The 23,682-nt window shown below is 47.0% G+C and overlaps 1 protein-coding gene across 1 annotated transcript in view; it reads right to left on the bottom strand.

Annotated features, from left to right (window-relative positions):
* Positions 1 to 23,682, bottom strand: part of LOC126235648 (dynein axonemal heavy chain 3) — a 1,245,905-nt gene that overhangs the window by 1,168,549 nt on the left and 53,674 nt on the right. Inside the window, exon 6 of the mRNA XM_049944362.1 lies at positions 3,335 to 3,530. Coding sequence (XP_049800319.1) covers positions 3,335 to 3,530 — 196 coding nt within the window. The remainder of the gene's footprint in view (positions 1 to 3,334; positions 3,531 to 23,682) is intronic.

Raw genomic sequence — 23,682 nt, 5'->3', positions numbered from 1 at the left:
GATGCCATCATCATTTAGCCATACTGTAAAGCTGCATGCCCTCAGGTAAAATTACGGCTGTAGTTTCCCCTTGATTTCAGCTGTTCGCAGTACCAGCACAGCAAGCCCGCTTTTGTTAGTGTTACAAGGCCAGATCAGTCAATCATCTAGACTCTTGCCCTGCAACTACTGAAAAGCCTGCTGCCCCTCTTCAGGAATCACTCGTTTGTCTGGCCTCTCAACAGATACCCCTCCGTTGTGGTTGCACCTACGGTAAGCCTATCCGTATCGCTGAGGCATGCAAGCCTGCCCACCAACGGCAAGGTCCATGGTTCATGAACTAATGCGAATAATTGTTTTATTGTATATGACGGTAATATCTGTTCCTGAAAGAACAGTTACCGTACATGACCATGCAGCTACGGTAACTGTTCTTTCGGGAACAGATATTACCATCATATACAGTTAAAATATGGCTTCCCAGCCATTGACCTTCTTGTGTCTGAACGCACATGCTATGCCCGAACTCGTACAGGACTTGGTAGATTAATCTGCCACGAGTAATGAGTAAGATGGGCAAACATCTATTAGGTGCACTACCAATGTAGTGGTGTGGACATGTTGGGAATGTAGGTCTCAAGGGGGGCGTGCAAGGGATAAGTCCCTGCAGGCGCACTATCCTCTGTGCCCTCGGTGGCTCAGATGGATAGAGCGTCAGCCATGTAAGCAGGAGATCCTGGGTTCGAGTCCTAGTCGGGGAACACATTTTCAACATGTCCCCAATGAAGTACATCAACACCTGTTTGCAGCTAGGGTGTCCATTTAACTATCATTTCAATTGTTTTGTTGCCACTCCCCGCACCCATGATTTTAGAAATTCCAATGGAATGTTATCTGTCCCCTCTGCTTCATTTTATTTTTTAGTCTTCCAAAGATCTTCTAAATTCTTCAGATTCTAATACTGGATCCGCTTATCTCTTCCCTATCAACCTGTGTTTCTTCTATCATGTCATCAAACAGGTCCTCCCCCCACATAGTACTCCAATGTACATGCTCTTTCCACCAGTCCCTCTCTCCTCTGCATTTACCAGTGCAATTCCCTTAGCATTTTTAATGCTATCATCCTTGTTTTTAATTTTACTGTAGGCTGTTTTGACTTTTCTATATACTGAGTTAGTCCTCCCTACAATCATTTCTTTTTCAATTTCTTCACTTTTACATCTAGCCATTTCAACATAGCTCCCCTCTCCTTCCTATTCATTTCATTCTTAAATGACTTGTATTTCTGTATTCCTGAATTTCCCTGAACATTTTTGTACTTTCTTCTTTCATTGATAAACTGAAGTATTTCTTCTGCTACCCACAGTTTCTTCACAGTTACATTCCTATGTTTTTCTCTCCAACTTCTATGATTATCCTTTACAGTTATTTCCAACCTTCTTCAACTAAACTGCTCACTGATCTACTCAATCACAGTATCTATAGCCTCAGAGAACTTCAAGCATATCTCTTCATTCCTTAGCACTTTCATATGCCATTTCTTTGTGCACTGACTCTTCCTGACTAGTCTCTTAAACATCAGTCTACTTTTGATCATTACTAAATTGTGACCTGAGTCTGTATCTGTCGCTGGGTATGCCTTATAATCTAATATCTGATTTTGGTATCTCTGCCTGACCACAATGTATTCTACATGAAATCTATCAGTACTTCCATCCCTTTTACAAGTATACCTCCTCCTCTTGTGGTTCTTTAACAGGGTATTCACGATTACCATTCGAAATTTATTGCCGAACTCAATCAGCCTTTCTCCTCTCTTATTCCCACTGCCAAACACATATTCTCTCATAGGTCTTTCTTCCACTCTCTACTCTACTGCAGTATTCCAGTCCCTGATGATTGTCAGATTTTCACTGCCCTTTATGTACTGGATTACCTGTTCAACATCCCCATACACTTTCTCTGTCCCTTCACTTTCTGCTCATGACATCGGCACATATACCTGAACTATTGTTTCCAGTTGGCTTGCTGACGATTCTGATGAGAATGTCTCTAACAATGAACTCTTCACAGTAACTCACTCTGTCCTACTTTGCTATTCATAACAAATCCTACTATCATTTGATCTCACCAGCCAATGACAGCCGATATTCACAGTACACATGATGCAGTCAGCAAATAGCAACATCACTGTTAACTAAAACAAACAGCAGATGTTAATGGTTTAAATCAATATACATACAGCATAGCTCCAAGTAAAGCTAAGCTTTCACATATGACATTGGTTGTCAAAAATTTTTCACTACACCCTCACCCCCTCAAACGTGTGATTATGCAGGATCCTAAGACTGCAGTATGATTTGCAGCAGCTGAATATTTCTGACAACAACGATAATAAATTTCACAGCTATGCACTGAACATTTCATGAGTTACTTTACTGAATACATGTTCCATCGAGCACTTCAACTTCTTGAAAGCCAGTTACATGTAAAATTGCTCAAGAACTGAACACACTCTTTTTTGAAGGATAATTATATTTTTGGTATCGTTATTTCATAATTTATAATCTATGAAAGAACTAAAATAAATATGAAAAACTAACCTCGAAGTGTGGTCTTTTAAAGCATGTGTTACCCTTTAAAAAATATATAACTCAAATGAGCCAGTAAAATTTTAAATAACGGCTAAATGGCTGGTCTTCCGGGACCAAAATTTTTCTAAGTGGCTGGTCCTCAAAGTGTTAAGTTTTGAATGACAGTCAAATGCTCCATGATTCAAGAAACTCATCGCCCATCCTCACACGTATGATAAGTCATCCTATGTAAAAATAAATTTACTTTGAAAGTAGTGCTTCTCAAACCATCATTCACAATATTTTCTTGTAGCCTATTAGAATTGTGAACACCTGTGACATCATGCTCATCAAAAACAGTTTGTTGTTACAAAGTATTGCATTATCCTCATCTTGAAGCCTTTGACACATTTTGTTGTTGGCAGACACTTGTGTGTGTGCTGCATTTTGTTGTTGTAAATAGCACAGTTTCTTTGGAACTAAAGTTTTATTTTGGTTTTATTGTCTCATTTATGTTTTACTGTTGAATTATTATTCTATTATTCTGCAGTAGCAGGCAAAAGCAAGGAACCAAGATGGTTGGAAGATCAAAGCTAGTTTGCTCCCTCTCTCTCTCTCTCTCTCTCTCTCTCTCTCTCTCTCTCTGAGTGTGTGTGTGTGTGTGTGTGTGTGTGTGTGTGTGTGTGTGTGTGTGTATGTGTGTGTGTGTGTGTGTCTCACGCACACACACGCAAATCAATAAAATCATAACTAAAATGACTGTAAGATTATTTTTTCAATACCTCGAACTGCATTATAAGTTCCAGAATGTGGTTCAGTGATCGCATAACTAGCTCATGCAATTGTTTGGACATAAGGCTGGAAATGCTGTTGAAAAATTTTTGAACTAACTGCAGTGACTCCCCAGCATGCTCTGGTACTAGCTGCCGCCAACTATCACGAAGGTGCAGAAGGATCTCAGCACACTGGATCAACCATCTATAACAGAATAAAACATTTCCATTGCACAATAATATGTATTCAAACAGGATACAGCAAATGAAGAACACAGTAATAATGAACTGGCTGTGAGACACCTACCACACATGAATTTCAGTGAAAGGAGTGATGGATTTGACATGTATGATTAGGAAACCTTAAATTAGTAACAAAAAGGAGACATGACTAATAATCAACACTCAGATGCTGAGCCTGCTGCAGTCTGGACTTGTAATGAAGATGATTTAGCCCACATCCTACAACTTCCGAACTAAAAAAATCCACCTGCTTCTTCTCAAAACAGGAAGTCACGTTCCTGGATGTTAACATCTATCTCTTCAAGGAATGCGTGTTAACATCTCTCTCTTCAAGGAATGCATTCAAAATCTGGTCTGCATCAAACATGCAACAAGCAGTATCTTTACTCCCCTAAGTGTGTTGTCCTCCCTCCTCCTTGCAGCTTCATCAAACATTTATATTCATTGTAATAATACCTACTGAACACAAACTCTATGAATACTAAAACAATGATGTGGTACCCATGTTAATTAAGTCAAAAATAAATCACCCAGTACCCACTAAATCGTGAATACATATCAGATTATTACACTATGAGTTTCCCTTTCTCAAAATGCGGAAATGTTATCAATATTCCACGGTATGCTTCCAAATACTATAAAAACTCATCCGTGCAATGAACCACTACCATTCATCCCAGCCCTACCATATGCAAAGTGTACAATTTTTAAGCAGGCCGGTGTGGCCGAGCGGTTCTAGGCACTTCAGTCGCAGGTTCGAATCCTGCCTCAGGCACGGATGTGTGTGATGTTCTTAGGTTAGTTAGGTTTCAGTAGTTCTAAGTTCTAGGGGACTGATGACCATAGATGTTAAGTCCTATAGTGCTCAGAGCCCTCTGAACCATTTTTTGAACAATTTTTAAAGAGAGGGCAACAAGTGAAACTACACATCTCGGACTCCAAGTAATGTGTGTTCACACCATTGTATTGTATTGAACTGGAGACCGAGAAACGACGGAGAGGCTTTGTCCCCACCGTAGCCTGCAGTGGGACACAACCCGACAACAGGCTGCCGCAGTCCACTCACCCAACTGCCACCCCACACCGAACCCAGAGTTATTGTGTGGTTCAGCCCCCAGTGGACCCTTCCCGGGAACGTCTCACACCACACGAGTGAAACCCCAATGTTTGCATACCAGAGTAATTATGGTGTATGCATATGTGGAGAAAGTGTTTGCACAGCAATTGCCTACATAGTGTAAATGAGGAGGAAGAAGGGGAACCAGCCCGCATTCAATGAGGCAGATGGAAAATCACCTTAAAAACCATCCACAGACAGGGCGGCAAACCGGACCTTGACACTAATCCACCAGGCGGATTCATACCAGGGATCGGCACGCCTTCCTGCCCGGAAAGCAGTGCGTTAGACCGCACGGCTAACTGGGTGGGTGCTCACACCGTGGTTACCTATGAAAGAGTTGCCAGGCATCTTTCTGGAGAGACAACTCAGTGTCCCTCCCGCAGTCACATTTTAATGCATTCACATGCAGTTCCAATCAACAGCACTGCAAGAACAGAGACCAGTAAACTGGTACCAATACAATTCTTTATGCTGGTGACTGGAGACCTTGGGGAGGGATGTTATTTTTGGTATATACAGAATAGTAAACCAACACAAAGCACGGTGGTGATGAAAACCGAGAGGAAAATCGATGAAAGAAAGGAGAAAGGACATGGAGAAACAGTAATTGGTAAGCAGAGACCACAAATTCAATCACTTGTGGTGATTTTAACAAAAATCATTTGTCACCTATGTGAGGAATGGAAGTCAAATGAAGTTTTATAATGGACATGGAACATGAAGTGATTCTTGAGGTTTTCCCGGCGTACTGAATATTCTATGAGGTTTCAGGATTGCAGCTGGGTCCTGTCCACCAGTGGCAGACTCTCACCTGAAAATGGCTGGACGGTTACCACCCGAATTACTGTGGTAAAAAGTCAACACGATCTGGCTGCAATCCCGGAATCTCACAGAATATGGAACATGAATTATGTTACAAAAAGTTGCGATTAGCACAAGTCTTTTATCTCAAACTGAGGGAGATGTGTGGGAACTGTCCCACAGGCAGCTGTGTCTGGAAACCCAAAAGCCACACACCAGAGGCCAATGACACAGCTTAACAGATTGCAGGTATAATGTTTGTTTAGTGACGGCTCACTGTCATACGGCACTGGATGAAGAACCCCCTTGTTAGCAAAACAGCAGCACATTTCATACATGTCAAGCTAAGTACTGCACTCTTTCACTTTCAACTCAGTTTAAGTGAGCTTTCGGCATTTGTATTAATTTGTGTAGTTAACTGTGAATGAAGTTATCCAGAACAGTACATCTTTTTTATGTCTCCATTGACGTGTTCTGCTTTATTCTCCCACCCCTAACTAAAATGTGTGGTGTCACTTCTAGACACCACACTTGCTAGGTGGTAGCTTTAAATCGGCCGCGGTCCATTAGTACATGTCGGACCCGCGTGTCGCCACTGTCAGGATTGCAGACCGAGCGCCACCACAAGGCAGGTCTCGAGAGACTGACTAGCACTCGCCCCAGTTGTACGGACGACATTGCTAGCGACTACACGTACGAAGCCTTTCTCTCATTTGCCGAGAGACAGTTAGAATAGCCTTCAGCTAAGTCCATGGCTACGACCTAGCAAGGTGCAGTTAACCATATCTGGAGAGAGTCTCACTTGTATTATCAAGAGAAATGTACCACAAAGAATTAAAGTTAAGTATACGAGAAACTCCGTTCTTTTCTTATAGCTTTCATCACGTATCCTGTTTCAGACTTAACGCAAGACGGCGTGAGTTGACGCGTGCCCTTTCGGCTACTTCTCAGTGTGGCGTAGCTAGCTTGTTACGCCACAACAGTTTGGCGACAAGTGTAAACGTGTTCTTTCTCATTTGCACTAATTTGCTTGTGTCATGGCTTCGCCACAATCTCCAGATGTACTGTCCGAATTTTATCGCTTGCAGCATCAGCAGACGCAGGCGTTATTGGATGCCCTTGGACAGCTCGTCCAGGGTCAACGTGCGCTGCAAAACGATGCGGCCGCCGCCGCTTCATCGCTACCGCAGCCACAACTCGCAGTTGCACCACCGTTCCGTGCTTTTCGTCCCGACGACGAAAGCTGGACGGAATGGTCACGACAATTTGGATTTCATCTCGCCGCCTACAGAATTCAAGGTAATGAGCGGCAGCCGTTTTTGCTTTCATGTGTAGGTGTGTCCACCTACCGTGTGATAGTGAAATTGTTCCCCCGGCGCGACGTAGCAACTCTGTCATACGAAGAAATTTTGTCTGCTTTAGATGCCTATTTCAAGGAAACAGTAAATGTCGTTGCAAAAAGGTATGCGTTCTTTCGTACAAAACGTACGGCCGGTCAGACTAATAGGGAGTGGGTTGCAACTTTGCAAGGACTTACTACGGATTGTGCATTTGAATGTGACTGTGGACTCCCTTATTCAGATACTATGGTGCGTGATGCAATAGCACAGAACGTTTCTGATGTTCGCATACGGGAACAGATTTTGAAACTCGTCAATCCCTCCCTTCAACAAGTGATAGACATATTGGATAGGCAAGACACACTTGACTTTGCTCAGGAATCATTTGAAACTTTGCCAGCAGTGTGTTGCATTAACCGGCCTGCCGGGCGCGCTGCGCGGACCTGTAAACAGCCTTCGCGCACGTCCGCACCGCCACGTCTCCCGCGAAAGCAAGCAAATGCAGTGAAATCATGCCCGCGGTGTGCAACTAGACATTCGCGTGAGAATTGCCCGTCACGCCAAGCTATTTGCTTTTTCTGTAATAAGAAAGGGCATGTTCAAAGTGTTTGCCAGAAAAAGCTCAGATCAGACACTCACAACCATTCCAGGCCCTTTGCTTCGCGCCGGAATCGAATCAAGGACACACAGTGTTGTGTCTAGTTCATACAGCATAGACACAATGAGGTAGCTAGGTGCACGCTAAACTAACGCAGACGGGCTTGAAGTTCTGGAACATGAGACTTATTAATGAATAAGAAGCAAAGTATGTAGTGTTTTTAATACTTATCTTTAATTCTCTTGTTGGAATACATCTCTCTTGAATATTAGTACGCTATAAGCACTGATACAAATGGCGCCTTGCTAGGTAGTAGCTATGGACTAAGCTGAAGGCTATTCAATCTGTCTCTCGGCAAATGAGAGGAAAGCTTCGTACGTCTGGTCGCAAGCTATGTAGTCCGTACAACTGGGGCGAGGTCATGTCCGTGTCTTGTGACCTGCCATGTGGTGGCGCTAGGTTTGCGATTACACAGTGGTGACACGCGGGTCCGACATGTACTACAGGACCGCGGCCGATTTAAGTTACCACCTAGCAAGTGTGGTGTCTAGCGGTGACACCACACACAGGCTCGGGAACCTTCGCCCATGGACATTCATGTAGTTAGTGCCACTCCGCCCAGTGTTCCTCTCGCTAACAGTGCCTGTGTTCGTCCCACAAAAAGTGTGCGTCGACGTCGACGCAAATCCCATCACGTTGCACATGATTCTGTACCAGTGTCTGTTCACGTTGCACAAAACAGTCGCTCTTGTCGTCAGCAGGACAATAAACTTTTTGTAGATTTGGACTTTGCCGGACACGTGATACCGTTCCAGCTCGATACCGGAGCTGCAGTTTCATTGCTCAATCACGCCACGTACAAACAACTGGGCGCACCTCCGTTGCGTGCCGCAAATGTTCAGCTCACGAGTTATTCAGGACAGAATATCCCTGTGTTAGGACAGTGCAGCCTTCTTGCAACGTACAAGGGACAAACAAAACTTGTGTCTTTTTACGTCCTTCGTTCTTCTTCGGCAGTGAACTTGTTTGGTTTGGATTTATTTCAGTTGTTTAACTTGTCTATCGTAAATCAGGTCCTATCAGTGAATCAGACTGTGCCTTCAGCCAGTGTTTCTAGTCAATGTGACGAATTTGCAGACATTTTTGCACCGGGCCTTGGTTGCGCTAAGAACTACGAAGCACACTTGGGACTGAAAGTAAACGCGCAACCGAAATTTTTCAGAGCGCGCAATGTTCCCCACGCATTGCGTGATAAGGTCGCCAACCGCTACGATATCTTGTATCGGTCCACTGCTATGCACGGAAACGCTGATGCGTTGTCCCGTTTGCCTGTTGCTGAGGATAAAGCGTTCGATTCTTCCGAACTTGCTTGCATGTTCATTGACTCGGAAACCGATCATGTGGTCGAATCGTTTCCGATTGATTTTCGTCGTGTAGCTACAGCCACAGCTGCTGACCCTGTCCTTGCTACAGTTTTGCGTTTTGTTGCTACGCAATGGCCCTTGTCAAAGTAGCGGATCGAGGATCCGTTGGTTCGCCGATTTTTTGCTCACAAGGAGAGACTTTTTGTACGGCGTGGTGTTTTGTTGTTGCGTTCTGATAATGATCAGTCCAGCGTCGTGGTCCCACGTTCGTTACAGTCCTCTGTCTTACGGCTTCTTCACCAAGGACATTGGGGTATAGTGCTCACGAAACAACTTGCTCGTCAGCACTGTACTTGGTTCGGAATCGATGCTGCGATTACGGATATGTGCTCTTCTTGCATGGCGTGTGCCGAACAACAATCCGCGCCGCCGCGAAAATTCTTTGCATGGCCGAATGCCCCTTCCCCTTGGCAACGCTTGCACGTCGATTTTGCTGGTCCATTCTGGAATGCTCGATGGTTGGTTGTGGCCGATGCTTTCAGTAATTTTCCTTTTGTTGTCCGGATGTCTTCCACGACTTCTTCTGCCACCATCCAAGCGTTGTCTGCTATCTTTTGCATTGAAGGTCTTCCGCAGACTATTGTTTCCGACAATGGCCCACAATTCATGTCCGCAGAATTTCAATCATTCTGCAGGGCCAATGGTATTCAACATCTGACATCCGCGCCGTTTTCGCCTCAGTCAAACGGTGCCGCTGAACGATTGGTCCGGACTTTCAAGTCACAGATGTTGAAGTTGCAAGAGTCGCATTCTCGGGAGGACGCGTTATTGCTCTTTTTGTCCTCGTATCGCTCTCAGCCCCGCGATGGTCGCTCGCCGGCTGAGTTGCTACACGGTCGTCCTCATCGAACCTTGATGTCTTTGCTGCATCCGCCGCATCAGGTTCCTGTGCAGCGGCAGACTCCTGCTTTTGCTCCTGGCGACGTTGTCTTCTATCGCAACTATCGAGGTTCACGGCGTTGGCTCGCAGGGCGCATTCTTCGCTGCCTCGGCCGCGCGATGTATTTGGTTTTGGGGGCCTCTGGTGAGGTGCGTCGGCATCTCAATCAGCTGCGCTCTGTCGTCGCCTGGGTTCTGCCGCTCCCCGTCTGCTTTCAGCGACGGTGCCGTCCGGTCAGCGCCCTGGGGACCCATCTACTGGCTCGCCTCATCCCCAGGTGTTACCGACGATGCCTTCCATTTTGCCAAATGGCGTTGCGCCGCCGCCGCAGCCGCCACAGCCACCGCCGCCGCCGCCCGCAGTGGACGCTTCGCTGCAGCCGCCAAGTGCCTCCCTGGGTCACGCGCCGCCGTCCGCTTCCCGTGACCAGCTGTCCTCCGCCATCGAACTCTTGCCCGCTCCGGACCACATGGCGTCATCGCGCATCGGATACCCCGACGCAATGGAGGTCGACCCTTCGGCCCCTCCTGTCGCATTACGGGCGCATACACCGCATGTTGACGTGCACCCTGGACTAGGTTTTCAGGCGTTTCCTAGCTCCCCTCGGACCGAATGGCCGGGTGCGGGTGGCACAGCCTTGCCTGTTGTTAGGCTCCCCACCTCATCGCATACGTCAACATGGGGTCCTCCCCACGGCGGGCGGAAGCCTTATAACACGACCGTTCGCCGATTTGCGGGGGAGGAATGTGGTGTCACTGCTAGACACCACACTTGCTAGGTGGTAGCTTTAAATCGGCCGCGGTCCATTAGTACATGTCGGACCCGCGTGTCGCCACTGTCAGGATTGCAGACCGAGCGCCACCACAAGGCAGGTCTCGAGAGACTGACTAGCACTCGCCCCAGTTGTACGGACGACATTGCTAGCGACTACACGTACGAAGCCTTTCTCTCATTTGCCGAGAGACAGTTAGAATAGCCTTCAGCTAAGTCCATGGCTACGACCTAGCAAGGTGCAGTTAACCATATCTGGAGAGAGTCTCACTTGTATTATCAAGAGAAATGTACCACAAAGAATTAAAGTTAAGTATACGAGAAACTCCGTTCTTTTCTTATAGCTTTCATCACGTATCCTGTTTCAGACTTAACGCAAGACGGCGTGAGTTGACGCGTGCCCTTTCGGCTACTTCTCAGTGTGGCGTAGCTAGCTTGTTACGCCACAAGAAAATGTTTATCTACCACTAAATCTATGTCTGGTACCCATGGCATAAGGTCATAAGGGATGAGAGAGAATGGAGAGATTATGATAATTGCAGGGCAAGATCAATGTCATGTACTGTACCTCCACCTACTCTCCGCCCACTATATCCTTTATCTTTGTACTCCTTTCTACTTGCCATACTTTCCCAAGCAATTCCTCTTTCTGCCCCGATAAGAGATCCTCGGTTCCATGTTCTCCCAGTTTGTGTCATAAATTGATGGCACAATATTGTTCTGTTGACATTTTGGTCATGTATCAGTTCAGACAGTAGCTGTGTTCAAGAAACTGCAATTCTAACCATTTACAAACTCACAGAGGGTGTGTACGTGTACAAAAGATACACTGACATCTGTCACTGTTTCCTGGTGCTTCACTTTTTGTGCAGTGTACGAGGTGTGGCTAGAAAAAAACCGGACTAGTACTGGTGAAAGAATAAAACGAATGCAATAAGGCTGAAAGTCGCGTGGCCTGTCACGTGACTCTCGCTCCGCCTACTGCTCGAGTTTCATCTGCCTCCTGCACTCAGTCTGCCCGTGGCGTCTGTTTTAAGTAGTTGACGTTTTGTCTGTGCGTCGGAAAATGTTGAGTGTACAGAAAGAACAGCGTGTTAACATCAAATTTTGTTTCAAACTATGAAAATCTGCAAGTGAAACGTTTGTAATGTTACAAAAAGTGTACGGCGATGATTGTTTATCGCGAACACAAGTGTTTGAGTGGTTTAAACGATTTAAAGATAGCCGCGAAGACACCAGTGATGACACTCGCACTGGCAGACCATTGTCAGCAAAAACTGATGCAAACATTGAAAAAATCGGTAAACTTGTTCGACAAGATCGCCGTTTAACAATCAGAGCAGTGTCTGAGTTAACAGGAGTTGACAAGGAAAGTGTTAGGCAGATTCTTCATGAAAGTTTCAACATTTTTCAATGTTTGCATCAGTTTTTGCTGACAATGGTCTGCCAGTGCGAGTGTCATCACTGGTGTCTTCGCGGCCATCTTTAAATCGTTTATACCACTCAAACACTTGTGTTCGCGATAAACAATCATCGCCGTACACTTTTTGTAACATTACAAACGTTTCACTTGCAGATTTTCATAGTTTGAAACAAAATTTGATGTTAACACGCTGTTCTTTCTGTACACTCAACATTTTCCGACGCACAGACAAAACGTCAACTACTTAAAACAGACACCACGGGCAGACTGAGTGCAGGAGGCAGATGAAACTCGAGCAGTAGGCGGAGCGAGAGTCACGTGACAGGCCACGCGACTTTCAGCCTTATTGCATTCGTTTTATTCTTTCACCAGTACTAGTCCGGTTTTTTTCTAGCCACACCTCGTATGTTAAAGTGTCAGTGATGCCTTTTACACTGTTTACATCATCTTTCATACCTAATATCTTTCCAAAGTCTTTCAATATTCCTGTCTTGTATTCATTTTATTGGGATTGTGAATTTGCTTTAAACTATTAAACATTCCACAGTTTTGACATATGTACATCTACTCTCTATAAGTTCACCAGACTTAATATTACTGATCAATTTACAGCAGCTCTCAGGTCATTCCAGCGCATGGTGGAGAGCAGAGATCTGATACCAGATACTCACGTGATTGTTCCCTGCAGACACAAGTATGGTAGTGGAGTAGAGGGTTGTGTGCGTGTGTGTGGGTGTGCATGCTTGTACCAGTAGGTTGTATGGAATCAGCAGTCAACGGGGGGACGTAGCAGAATGGCATAAACGGCAGATCAGTGTATCAAAGTGGACTGTTCAATGTGTATAAGTGAATGATGTAGCCGTATAACACAACGCAACAACAACAGTTGCAAAAAGGTCCTAATCAACAGGGACTGGGGACAAGTGCCATGCACTGTTGATGACGACTCATTCAGAACCTGACAGTAACTGCTGCTGTCAGTGAATCCACATTCATCTCGACTAGTGAAGGGGAGAGCAAGTAATAGGTTGGTTGGTTGGTTTAGGGATGAAAGGGACCAAACTGCAGAGGTCATCGGTCACTTTTTCCAAAATACTAAAAATACCCACAGAGAATAAAATATGTTCAACAGAATAGGAGACAGACGACACAGAACAAAAGAAACGTAGACAAGGACCAGACAAAACAAAATAAAATCACACGGAGTGCGACGGTGGTTGGCCGACCATAGGAACAAAAAAAAAGGAAAAGCCAACCACCGAAAACACATTAAAAACTGAGTTTAAAACCGTAGGCCAAAGGCCAGAATCAACACAAAACAATCAAATAAAACAGAAACACTCAAATTAAATGATAAAAACTCCCTGCCCGAATAAAACGTAAAACTAAGTCAGGCATAGCAGTGTCATCTGTTAAAAGGGCAGGGAGCGAGTCAGGCAGTGGGAACGACTGCCTGAGCACAACTAAAAGTGGACAGTCTAATAAAATGTGGACCACTGTCAAAACGGAGCCGCAGCGACATAAAGGTGGGCCCTCACGTCGCAATAGGTGGCCGTGCGTCATCCATGTGTGCCCAATGCGCAGCCGGCACAGGACAACAGACTCCTTACGAGAGACCCGCAAGGAGGACCACCACACATCGGTCGTCTCCTTGACAGCCCGCAGTTTATTCGGGACTGTCATGCCACGCCACTCAGCAGCCCACATCCCAAGCACCTTACGGCGCAACACCAGCTGCTGGTCGCGAGCCGTAAGGCCGATCTCCAAAGCTGGGGCGTCGATCGCCCCTTTGGCCAGCCTGACAACACGTTCGTTCCCCGGGATGCCAACGTGACCTGGCGTCCAAACAAAGACAACCGAACGACCAGAATGGGTAATGGCGGAAACAGACTCCTGAATAGAGGACACCAGAGGAGAAGAGGCATAGCAGCGGTCGATGACCTGGAGGCTGCTCAGGGAGTCACTGCAGATGACGATGGACGTACCTGAGCAGGAACGCATATGCTCAAGAGCGCGCAATATGGCCACCAGCTCTGCAGTAAAAATACTGCAGCCAGCCGGCAAGGAGTGCTGTTCAACATGTGCAGCGTGAGCAAAAGCGTAGGCAGTGCGACCATCAACCAGGGAACCATCAGTGTAGACAGTCTCACAGCCCAGAAATGAGGCGAGGAGCGCAAGAAAACGGCGACGGAGGGCCACAGGCGGAACCGAGTCCTTGGGTCCCTGTGCCAAGTCCAGACGGACGGACGGATGGGGAAAACACCAGGGAGGCGTAGGTGCACGGACCCGGAAGGGAGGCAGAAGAGGGAATGAGCCCAGTTCCGAGAGCAGGAACTGGATGCGGACAGCTATGGAAAGCCCAGACCGAGGTCGCCGATAGGGCAGATGGAGGACCGTGACAGGGAAAAGCAGGCGACGAGTGGGATGGCCCGGCGAGCAATGCACGTGGACAGCACAGTCGGCGAGCAGTCTATGGCGGCGAATCCGCAGCGGTGGAACCCCGGCCTCCACCAGTAGACTATCCACGGGGCTCGTACGAAAGGCGCCAGTTGCAAGTCGAACCCCACAGTGGTGTATGGGGTCTAACAACTTCAACACTGAGGGCGATGCAGACCCATAGGCCAGGCTCCCATAATCAAGCCTGGACTGCACAAGGGCTCTGTACAATCGCAACAGCGTGCAGCGATCCGCATCCCAAGAAGTGTGGCTGAGGCAGCGGAGGGCGTTGAGGTGCCGCCAGCACTTTTGCTTCAGCTGGGTAATATGAGGAACCCATGTGAGCCGGGCATCAAACACGAGTCCTAAGAAGCGGCAAGTGTCCACCACTTCAAGCAGGTGCCCGTCGAGGTAAAGTTCAAGATGAGGGTGGACCGTACGACGCCTGCAGAAGTGCATAACGCGAGTCTTGGTGGCAGAGAACTGAAAACCATGAGTCAGAGCCCATGATGCTGCCTTGCGAATGGCTACTTGCAGCCTGCGTTCGGCGACTCCCGTAGTCGTGGAGCCAAAGGAGATGCAGAAGTCGTCTGCATACAAAGAAGGAGACAACGACGACCCCACGGCTGCAGCCAGACCATTAATGGCCACTAGAAATAACGAGACGCTCAACACCGAGCCCTGTGGGACCCCATTTTCCTGTATATAAGATGAACTAGAGGCAGCACCCACTTGCACCCGGAAAGAGCGGCGCAATAAAAAGGTTTGAAGAAAAGCCGGGAGCTGACCACGAAGACCCCACTCATGCACCGTAGCAAGGATGTGATGCCTCCATGTGGTGTCATACGCCTTCCGCAGATCGAAAAATACAGCAAAGAGATGCTGACGTCGGGCAAAGGCCGTACGGATAGCAGATTCCAGCCGCACCAAATTGTCCGCTGCAGACCGGCCCCGACAGAAGCCACCCTGGGATGGAGCGAGGAGACCGCGCGACTCAAGGACCCAACACAAATGCTGCCCCACCATACGTTCGAGCAATTTGCACAAAACGTTGATGAGGGTAATGGGACGATAGCTGTCCACCGCCAGTGGGTCCGCACCGGGCTTCAAGATGGGGACAATAACACCCTCTCGCCATTGCGGCGGGAACACGCCCTCGCTCCAAATGCGGTTAAAGATGGTGAGGATGTGTCGCTGGCAGTCCCTGGAGAGATGCTTCAGCATCTGCGCGTGGATGCAGTCTTGTCCTGGTGCTGTATCAGGGCAATCGGCGAGGGCAGCGAGGAATTCCCTCTCGCTGAAAGGAGCATTGTATTTTTCAGAATGACGCGTGTGGAATGATAATGGCGTCTGCTCGGCCCGCTCCTTGAGAGAGCGAAAGGCGGGGGGATAAGTTGCAGTCGCAGAGCTCTTAGCAAAGTGCGCAGCAAGGTGTTCAGCAATGTCGGCAGCGTCCGTGCAGACGGCGCCGTCCAGGGAGATCCCAGGGACACCCGTAGGGGTCTGGGATCCATAAATCCGCCGGATCCGGGACCACACGAGCGAGGGGGAGACACGGGAGCCCAGGGATGAGACGTACCTCTCCCAGCACTCCCGCTTACGCCGTGCAATAAGACGACGGGCCAAGGCACGGAGCCTCTTAAAGGCGATGAGGGTCTCCAGAGACGGGTGCCGCCTATGACGCTGGAGAGCCCGCCTACGGTCGCGAATAGCCTCCGCAATCTCCGGCGACCACCAGGGTACAGCCTTCCTCCAAGGGAGTCCAGAAGAGCGGGGGATGGCAGCCTCGGCCGCCGAAATAATAGACGTGGTTAAGACACGGACCACCTCGTCAATGTCACCCTGTGGGGGAGACTCAATGGTTGCAGCGGAAGTAAAAGCCGGCCAGTCAGCCCTGTGCAGAGCCCAGCAGGGCAGGCGCCCAGAAGAATGACACTGGGGCAGTGACAAATAGATGGGAAAATGGTCACTACCACACAGGTCAGGATGCACCCTCCAGTGGAGGGATGAGACAAGTCCGGGGCTGCAAAGAGAGAGATCGATGGCCGAGAACGAGCCATGGGCCACACTGAAATGCGTGGGAGCACCGCTGTTCAAGAGGCTAAGGTCGAGCTGAGCCAACAAATGCTCCACGGTACGACCGTGGTCATCAGAGACAGTCCCACCCCACAGAGGGTTGTGGTCATTGAAATCGCCCAGCAACAAGAAAGATGGCGGCAATTGGGCTATCAGCGCAGCCAGGACATGCTGCGAGACATCACCATCAGGTGGAAGGTAAAGACTGCAGATGGTAACAGCCTGTGGCGTCCACACCCGAACAGCGACAGCCTCTAAAGCTGTTTGTAGAGGAACAAACTCGCTGTGAAGAGAGTTAAGGACATATATGCAGACGCCACCAGACACCCTTTCATAAGCTGCCCGGTTCTTATAATAACCCCGATAGCCACGGAGGGCGGGGGTTCGCATTGCGGGAAACCAAGTTTCCTGAAGTGCAATGCAGAAGAAAGGGTGAAGGCTGATAAGATGTCGGAGCTCAGCTAGATGGTGGAAGAAACCGCTGCAGTTCCACTGGAGGATGGTATTGTCCATGGATGGGAAAGGCGTGAAGGGACTGGGGAGGCAGATTACGCCTCCGGGGCCCCTGCTGCTACTGAATCACCACCTGTACAACAGCCATCCATTGCGTCCGAGGGACTGGCGAGATCCAGGTCCTCAGTGGACGCCAGAATCTCCACCTCATCTTCGGACGCAGAGGGAGAAGGTTGCGGTGGGACAGGTGCCACCGCAATTTCAGGATGCTTGGGAGCCTTTTTCTTCGACTGCTTTGCGCGCTGTGCCTTAGGTGGTTCTGGCTGGGAGGGCCTCACTGGGTCAGTCTCAGGGACTGAAGACGACCGCGACGCCCTACGACCAGCGACCAGTGGTTGTTTCAGATACTTGCGGGTGTCTACTGTGCCGCTGGTCGGAACTTGTGGATGGAGGTCCCCAAGGGACCCCTTCCTTGCGAGAGTAGCCGAAGAAGTCTTACGCTTCTCCGGCTGGGAAGGGGGAACTGATGTCCCCGATGGTTGGGGGGGTGTTGCTCCTGAAGTAGATGGAGCAGGAGCAACAGTGGGTTTAGTGCCCCCCACCATCAAGGGGGCAGGTGTGGGACTGCGACTCTGAGAGCTGACTGGAGCGGATGGAACTGTAGCAGGAGTGACAGTTGCAGCATAAGAAGCTGTCATGCGAACTGGATGAAGCCGATCATATTTCCGCTTCGCCTCAGTGAACGTCAGGCGGTCGAGAGTCTTGATTTCCATGATCTTCCGCTCCTTCTGCAGAATCGGACAGTCTGGCGAGCAAGGCGGATGGTGCGCACCACAGTTCACACAGATTGGAGGCGGGGCACAGGGATGATCAGGATGGGATGGTCGACCGCAATCGCGACAGACGAGGTCGGAAGCACAGCGCGAAGACATATGGCTGAACTTCCAACACTTGAAGCACCACATCGGGGGAGGGATATATGGCTTGACATCGCAAAGGTACCCCATCACCTTGACCTTCTCAGGTAACGTGTCACCCTCGAAGGCCAAGATGAAGGCACCGGTGGCAACTTGACGATCCCTCGGACCCCGGTGGACGCGCCGGACGAAATGGACACCGCGGCGCTCCAAGTTGGCGCGCAGCTCGTCATCGGACTGTAAAAGGAGATCCCTGTGGAAGATAATGCCCTGGACCATATTCAGACTTTTATGGGGCGTGATAGTGACGGAGACATCCCCCAGCTTAGTATAAGCGAGCAAGGCTCGCGACTGGGCGGAGGATGCCGTTTTTATCAACACCGATCCGGACCGCATCTTGGACAAGCCCTCCACCTCCCCAAACTTGTCCTCTAAATGCCCTACAAAGAACTGAGGCTTCACGGATATAAAAGATTCCCCATCAGCTCTGGTACAGACAAGATATCTGGGCGAATACGTCTCACTTTCATTCAATGCCTTTCGTTCCTCCCATGGTGTGGCGAGGGAGGGGAACGATTTGGGGTCATAAACGTTACCTTTAAAATAGGCCCTCGAACACTTAGAGACTGCTGGTGGCTGGCCACCAGCAAGAGAAGATGTGCCACGCTTCATTGCGTGTCATCCACCCTGATGCCACCTACTCCGACGAAGGGCCCTCCCCACGGGCGCCACCCAGCCGCAGCAATAGCCACCTGGCAGGACGGCCATTGCCAGGAGTCCCGATGCCCCAGGGAGATGGGCATCTACTCCTTGGCATATGTGGGGAGTTAACGGCGCAGGCATCAGTAGAGCGATCCCTGTGTTGTCAGGGGGCTACAACCAACAGGGTACATGGCGGCCCCACCACAACGGACTGGCTACCGTGCTGGATGTTAGGTGACATGTGGTCCATGGTCGCCGTCAGTGCAGAAAATGGCCCTGCACAGTGTTTGGCAGAAAGTGTACGCAGGAGCGTATCCATGCCCAAGCGATGGAGAGCGGGCAGGACTGCAATGCAACGACGAATAAGATGGCGAAAGTTCTGAACACAACATGGACACAAGGCACCAAGTAAGGCGCCCTTCCCCAATCGGCTCGCTCTTCGGAAAAATTTTGAGATATGGAGGTCAAACCCGACAGGGGACCATCACATAAGGCCAAAACGTTTGAGACTCCTTTTAGTCGCCTCTTACGACAGGCAGGAATACCGCGGGCCTATTCTAACCACTGAACCCGCAGGGGGGGGGGGGGGGGGGGCAAGTAATAGGCATCTGGAGTCGGATATCCTGCAAAAGGTCACCACTCACAGCAGAAAGTATGTAAAACTGCACGTCTCTGACAGGCCGAACAACACGAACTCGAAAGTATCTGACCGGTGGCGCAGGTGTTATCTGCTGAGTCACATTTTTCCCTCTTTTCAAATGATGTGAGGCATCGAGTGCACCAGTGGCTCAACAACGAGTTTGACCTGCAGTGTGGGAGGGTGTAATTTGGGCCAGAGGTGCCCTGTGAACTTTTAGAGGTGTTTTTTGTAACGTGACTCGAATCCACTGATGTAGCTTATCATGAATGTGAACTGCGATGTTTAAATGAACAGTAGTTAACAAGTGTTGCCCAACCTTCTGTTTCCCAACGACTATGCTAAGACATTACCGTCTCCAAAGATGATGGCCGTGTTCAAGGGGCTGCATGTGTACACTGTCACTTCGACTCTGTGCCAGTATTTGTCAAGTCACTGTGGCTGACAAGTGGTGGTGTGGTAATCTCTCAGCACCACATGGCGACACATTCAGAACACTTGACGGTGGAATGTCCTATGTATCGAGGTGGGGCAGGAGAGTACAGGTGACGTGCGGTCTCAAAAGATAACGTCACAGAAAGCTCCTGTCTCGATTACCAGCTACACGAATCGTAGGTAACATATCCGTATACCTGTACAACTGCACTAGCTGCTACACCTGTTCAATAATGATGAATGGATGAGTGATTCTTGACACTGTATGCAGAACTGAGATTCATAGAAAAGGATACCCCTGTCCAGTATGATAGTTCAGCACACCATCTCACTGTTTTTATCTCTGTTGCTGCCTCGAGGGAAACCGTGACAGTATTTGCTGTGCTGACAGGCTGTGGTATTCCAGATGTCACTGCACTGTTCTAATGTGGACGAGACCGTTTCCCCACTTAAGGTACGCGACACAGTTTGCAGAGCTGTTCACTGCTAACGGTTGCTATCCTTAATGTCAGTTTGCTGCACAATCCTTATAATCACATATTGACACAGATTTTAAAAAGCATCGGTCATGTGAAATTTGAGTTTCTCTTATACTGTAAGATATCCTGCAAACTGTGGATGAAGGGCAATGAGCTGAGTCTCTGTTCCTAGATTTATGCACGGCATTTGGTACAGCATCACACTGCAGCACATTAGCAACAGTTCGGTTGTACAAAATAGGTTCTCAAATATATGTGAATGGCTTGAAGACCTTACTTAATAGAACCCCACACATTGTTTGTCAGAGACGGTATTGTCATAAATAATCCATCACAATTTAAGAACAGTGATGTACATAGCTACAACACTAGAGGAATAATGACTTTTATTACCCATTGTTAAAGCTGTTAGTGGTTCAGAGATGAGTTAAATATGCAGCAATAAAAATTTTTGATCATTTGCCCAGTAACATAAAATGCCTGACAGGTAGAAAAGCAAGTTTTAAATCTACTTTAAAATCATTCTCCTGGATAACTCATTCTATCCCATTGACAAATTTCTGCTTAAGAACTGGTAACCAGTAAAACAACACCTTGTTTTTATGCATAGTTGCTTGAGTAGGAATAAAATGATAACGTGTTCTTTGATGTTAACAGTAATCATGTATACATATCCTGTACACTGACTCATTTAACATCATTTGTCCGGCCCTGTAAGTTGAGTGGTCAGAATGATGGAATGTCATACCTACTGGCCCCAGTTCGATTCCTGGCTGGGTCGGAGATTTAGTCTGCTCAGGGACTGGGTGTTGTGTTGTCCTTATCATCATTATTTCATCCCCATCTACAAGCAAGTCACTGAAGTGCCGTCAACTCGAAAGACTTGCACCAGGCGAACGGTCTACCCGTCGGGAGGCCCTAGCCACACAGCATTTACATTTATTTTTATCATCATTTTTGATACCAGAGTCTTTCAAATGATTTGCAGAACATATAACCCACTAATTAATTGACTGCCCCAGGGAAATTTAATAGGACTGCTCTCGTTCTATATAATTTACGTAAATGATCTGACAGATGAGACGAGTAGTAATGTGCAACTGCTGACGATACTGTAGAGTACAGGAAAGTGTCGTCTTCTAGTGACTGTACGAGGATCTGAGGTGACTTGGACAGAATTTCTATTTGGTGTGACGAGTGGTAAGTTCTTCTAAATTTGGTGAAAACATAATTTAATAAAGATGAATAGGAAAATCAATCTGATAATGTTTGAATACAGTGTTAATGGTGTGCTGCCTCATACAGTCACATCTGTTAAGTATCTAGATGTAATGTTGCAAAGGGACATGAAATGGAATGAGCATGTAAGGTCTATTATAGGGAAGGCAAATGGTCATATGCAGTTTCTTGGTAGAATTCTAGGAAAGTGTGGCTCATCTTCAAAGGAGACTGCATACTGAAAATTTGTACAACTCATTCTTGAACACAGCTCAAGGGAATGATACCTCTGGCAGTTTGGAGGCATTGCTCAGTTTGTTATCAGTAGTTTCAGTCAACACCGTAACGTTACAGAAATGTTCCATGAACACAAATGAGAATCCCTGCAGAGAATGTGATGTGGTTTTTGTGAAACTCTACTGAGAAAGTTTAGAGAACCAACATTTGCAATAGACTGCAGAATGATCCCATTGCCACCAACATGTGTCTGCTTAAGGACTGGAAGACAAGATAAGAGAAATCAGGGTTCATAAGGAAACATACAGGCAGTCATATTTCCCTCACTCTATTTCAAAGTGGTACAAGAAAGTAAAGTGGTACACGGTACCCTGTGACAAGTAGTGGTACAGGGTATCCTCGTCCATATGATTGGCTTGCAGAGTATGTATGTTGACACAGATATCGTGTCAAGCATAGATCAGCAACAACTGCTTATTATTCTAATAATTAGATGAAATATGTTCGGTTAAAAAATTAATAAAGACATAGTTGCGAAAGATAAACTTATTTTTTTCACCTTTTTTCCATGTTTAATATGCAGGGATGGCCCCCTCCAATGCACAAACTATTTTTGTCATAAAGGTTGAGAGATATAAAAATTTCAAGATTTTAGTTTGGGAGATCCTTATGACTATTTTCTCAATTTAAAATTTCTGTACTTCAGCATTGATTATGGTTGAGCTAATGCACTATTGTGTTGTACTGAATTGACATGAGTTCTCACTAAATAAAGTTTCAGTTTTGTAAATCAGTGAATTATTCATGTAACATGCTGCAGATTAAGTTTGTGCCCCTATTTCCTAATTTCTATTCGAGGTATTTATTGAACTTTGTGTAGTATTGTGGATGCAGCGAAAAATTTTTTGATTTCAGTACAGGTGTTGCAAACACACCTCACTCAGTGCTACACATCACTCAATGGAATACTCCAAAGAGAAGCCTTCCTTGGAAAACATTAAAAAGGAATGTCAACAATATAAGGAAAATATAGATTGCTACTTACCATACGGATGTCACATTAAGTCACATATTCATTCACAGAAGCAAGCACACCGCACGTACACATGACCATCATCTCCGGCAGCTTGGAACAGAATGCTAGGAAGGAATTTCAATTCGATATTACATAGATTGAGTCATTTGAGGTCCTTTTGTTGAAAAGGTCTATTGTATTTAAATACAACAATAAATCTGACTGTTAGACTCAAATCTATGATTACTCACTGAATTAGATGTGGGTAATATTACAGTTACATTCTGAAGAATAAGGTGGATGAGTGTTCTACAGTGCCAGAAGACATCTAACTTTATCCGGTGGAACCCTTGCAAAGTCACTCAAAGGCTGTTTCGAACAACACAAGGCTTTACTAGGTGTGGTCATATTGAAAATGGCATGCCCTTGCCTTCTCTAGTCTTCGAAGTGACCTACCCAATAAGGGAATCTACAAGTAAACATAAGACTCCAAGCCACAATGCAGCTCAGAATTTTTTTGATTAACAAATCACTGCCAGAGGTGAAAGAAGTGGCAAGTGTTGGACTGACTGGAGACTAAGCCTCAAACCCCTGGATTAGTAATGTGACAGCTGACACTTACCTTCTGAGCCACACATATTTTTGTTATGTGCTACATACAGAAAAATATCACAAAACTCCAAATCTCAAATTTTTCCCTGTTGTGGTTATTGACCCCATATAATCCATACCCTTCCCATATGACTCATAAGTTTGCACCTTCAAAGCTTGTACTTGCACCTTCCTGTCACTACCTACTGTACTCCAATAACAGGTAAATCCTATTCAGTGAAAGAGAATAAACTATGCAACTTCTCTTTAGCTTCAACTTTAATGGGCAATAAACTCTCAACCACACTTCAAACAATGTGTGACTACTGGTCAGATTTCTGTAATGGCATAACAACCAATAAGCTGTATGTGAGATCTGTACACTAGCCAAGTAACCTGTAGTGCTAACACAATGTGTGAGCTATGCCACATAGAAGTTAGTGCTTCCTCTGTTGTGCACACAATTTGAATTCTTCCTCCTATCAAAATTACACTAGAATACTGAATGTACAAATTAGTTCTACACCATGTGCTCTGCTGCATAGTACAAAATTTACTGTG

Source organism: Schistocerca nitens, chromosome 2 (assembly GCF_023898315.1).
Source record: "Schistocerca nitens isolate TAMUIC-IGC-003100 chromosome 2, iqSchNite1.1, whole genome shotgun sequence".
NCBI classification, from domain to species: Eukaryota; Metazoa; Arthropoda; class Insecta; order Orthoptera; family Acrididae; genus Schistocerca; species Schistocerca nitens.
The sequence above is the reverse complement of the archived record's forward strand: the minus strand, read 5'-3'. Positions and strand labels throughout refer to the sequence as shown.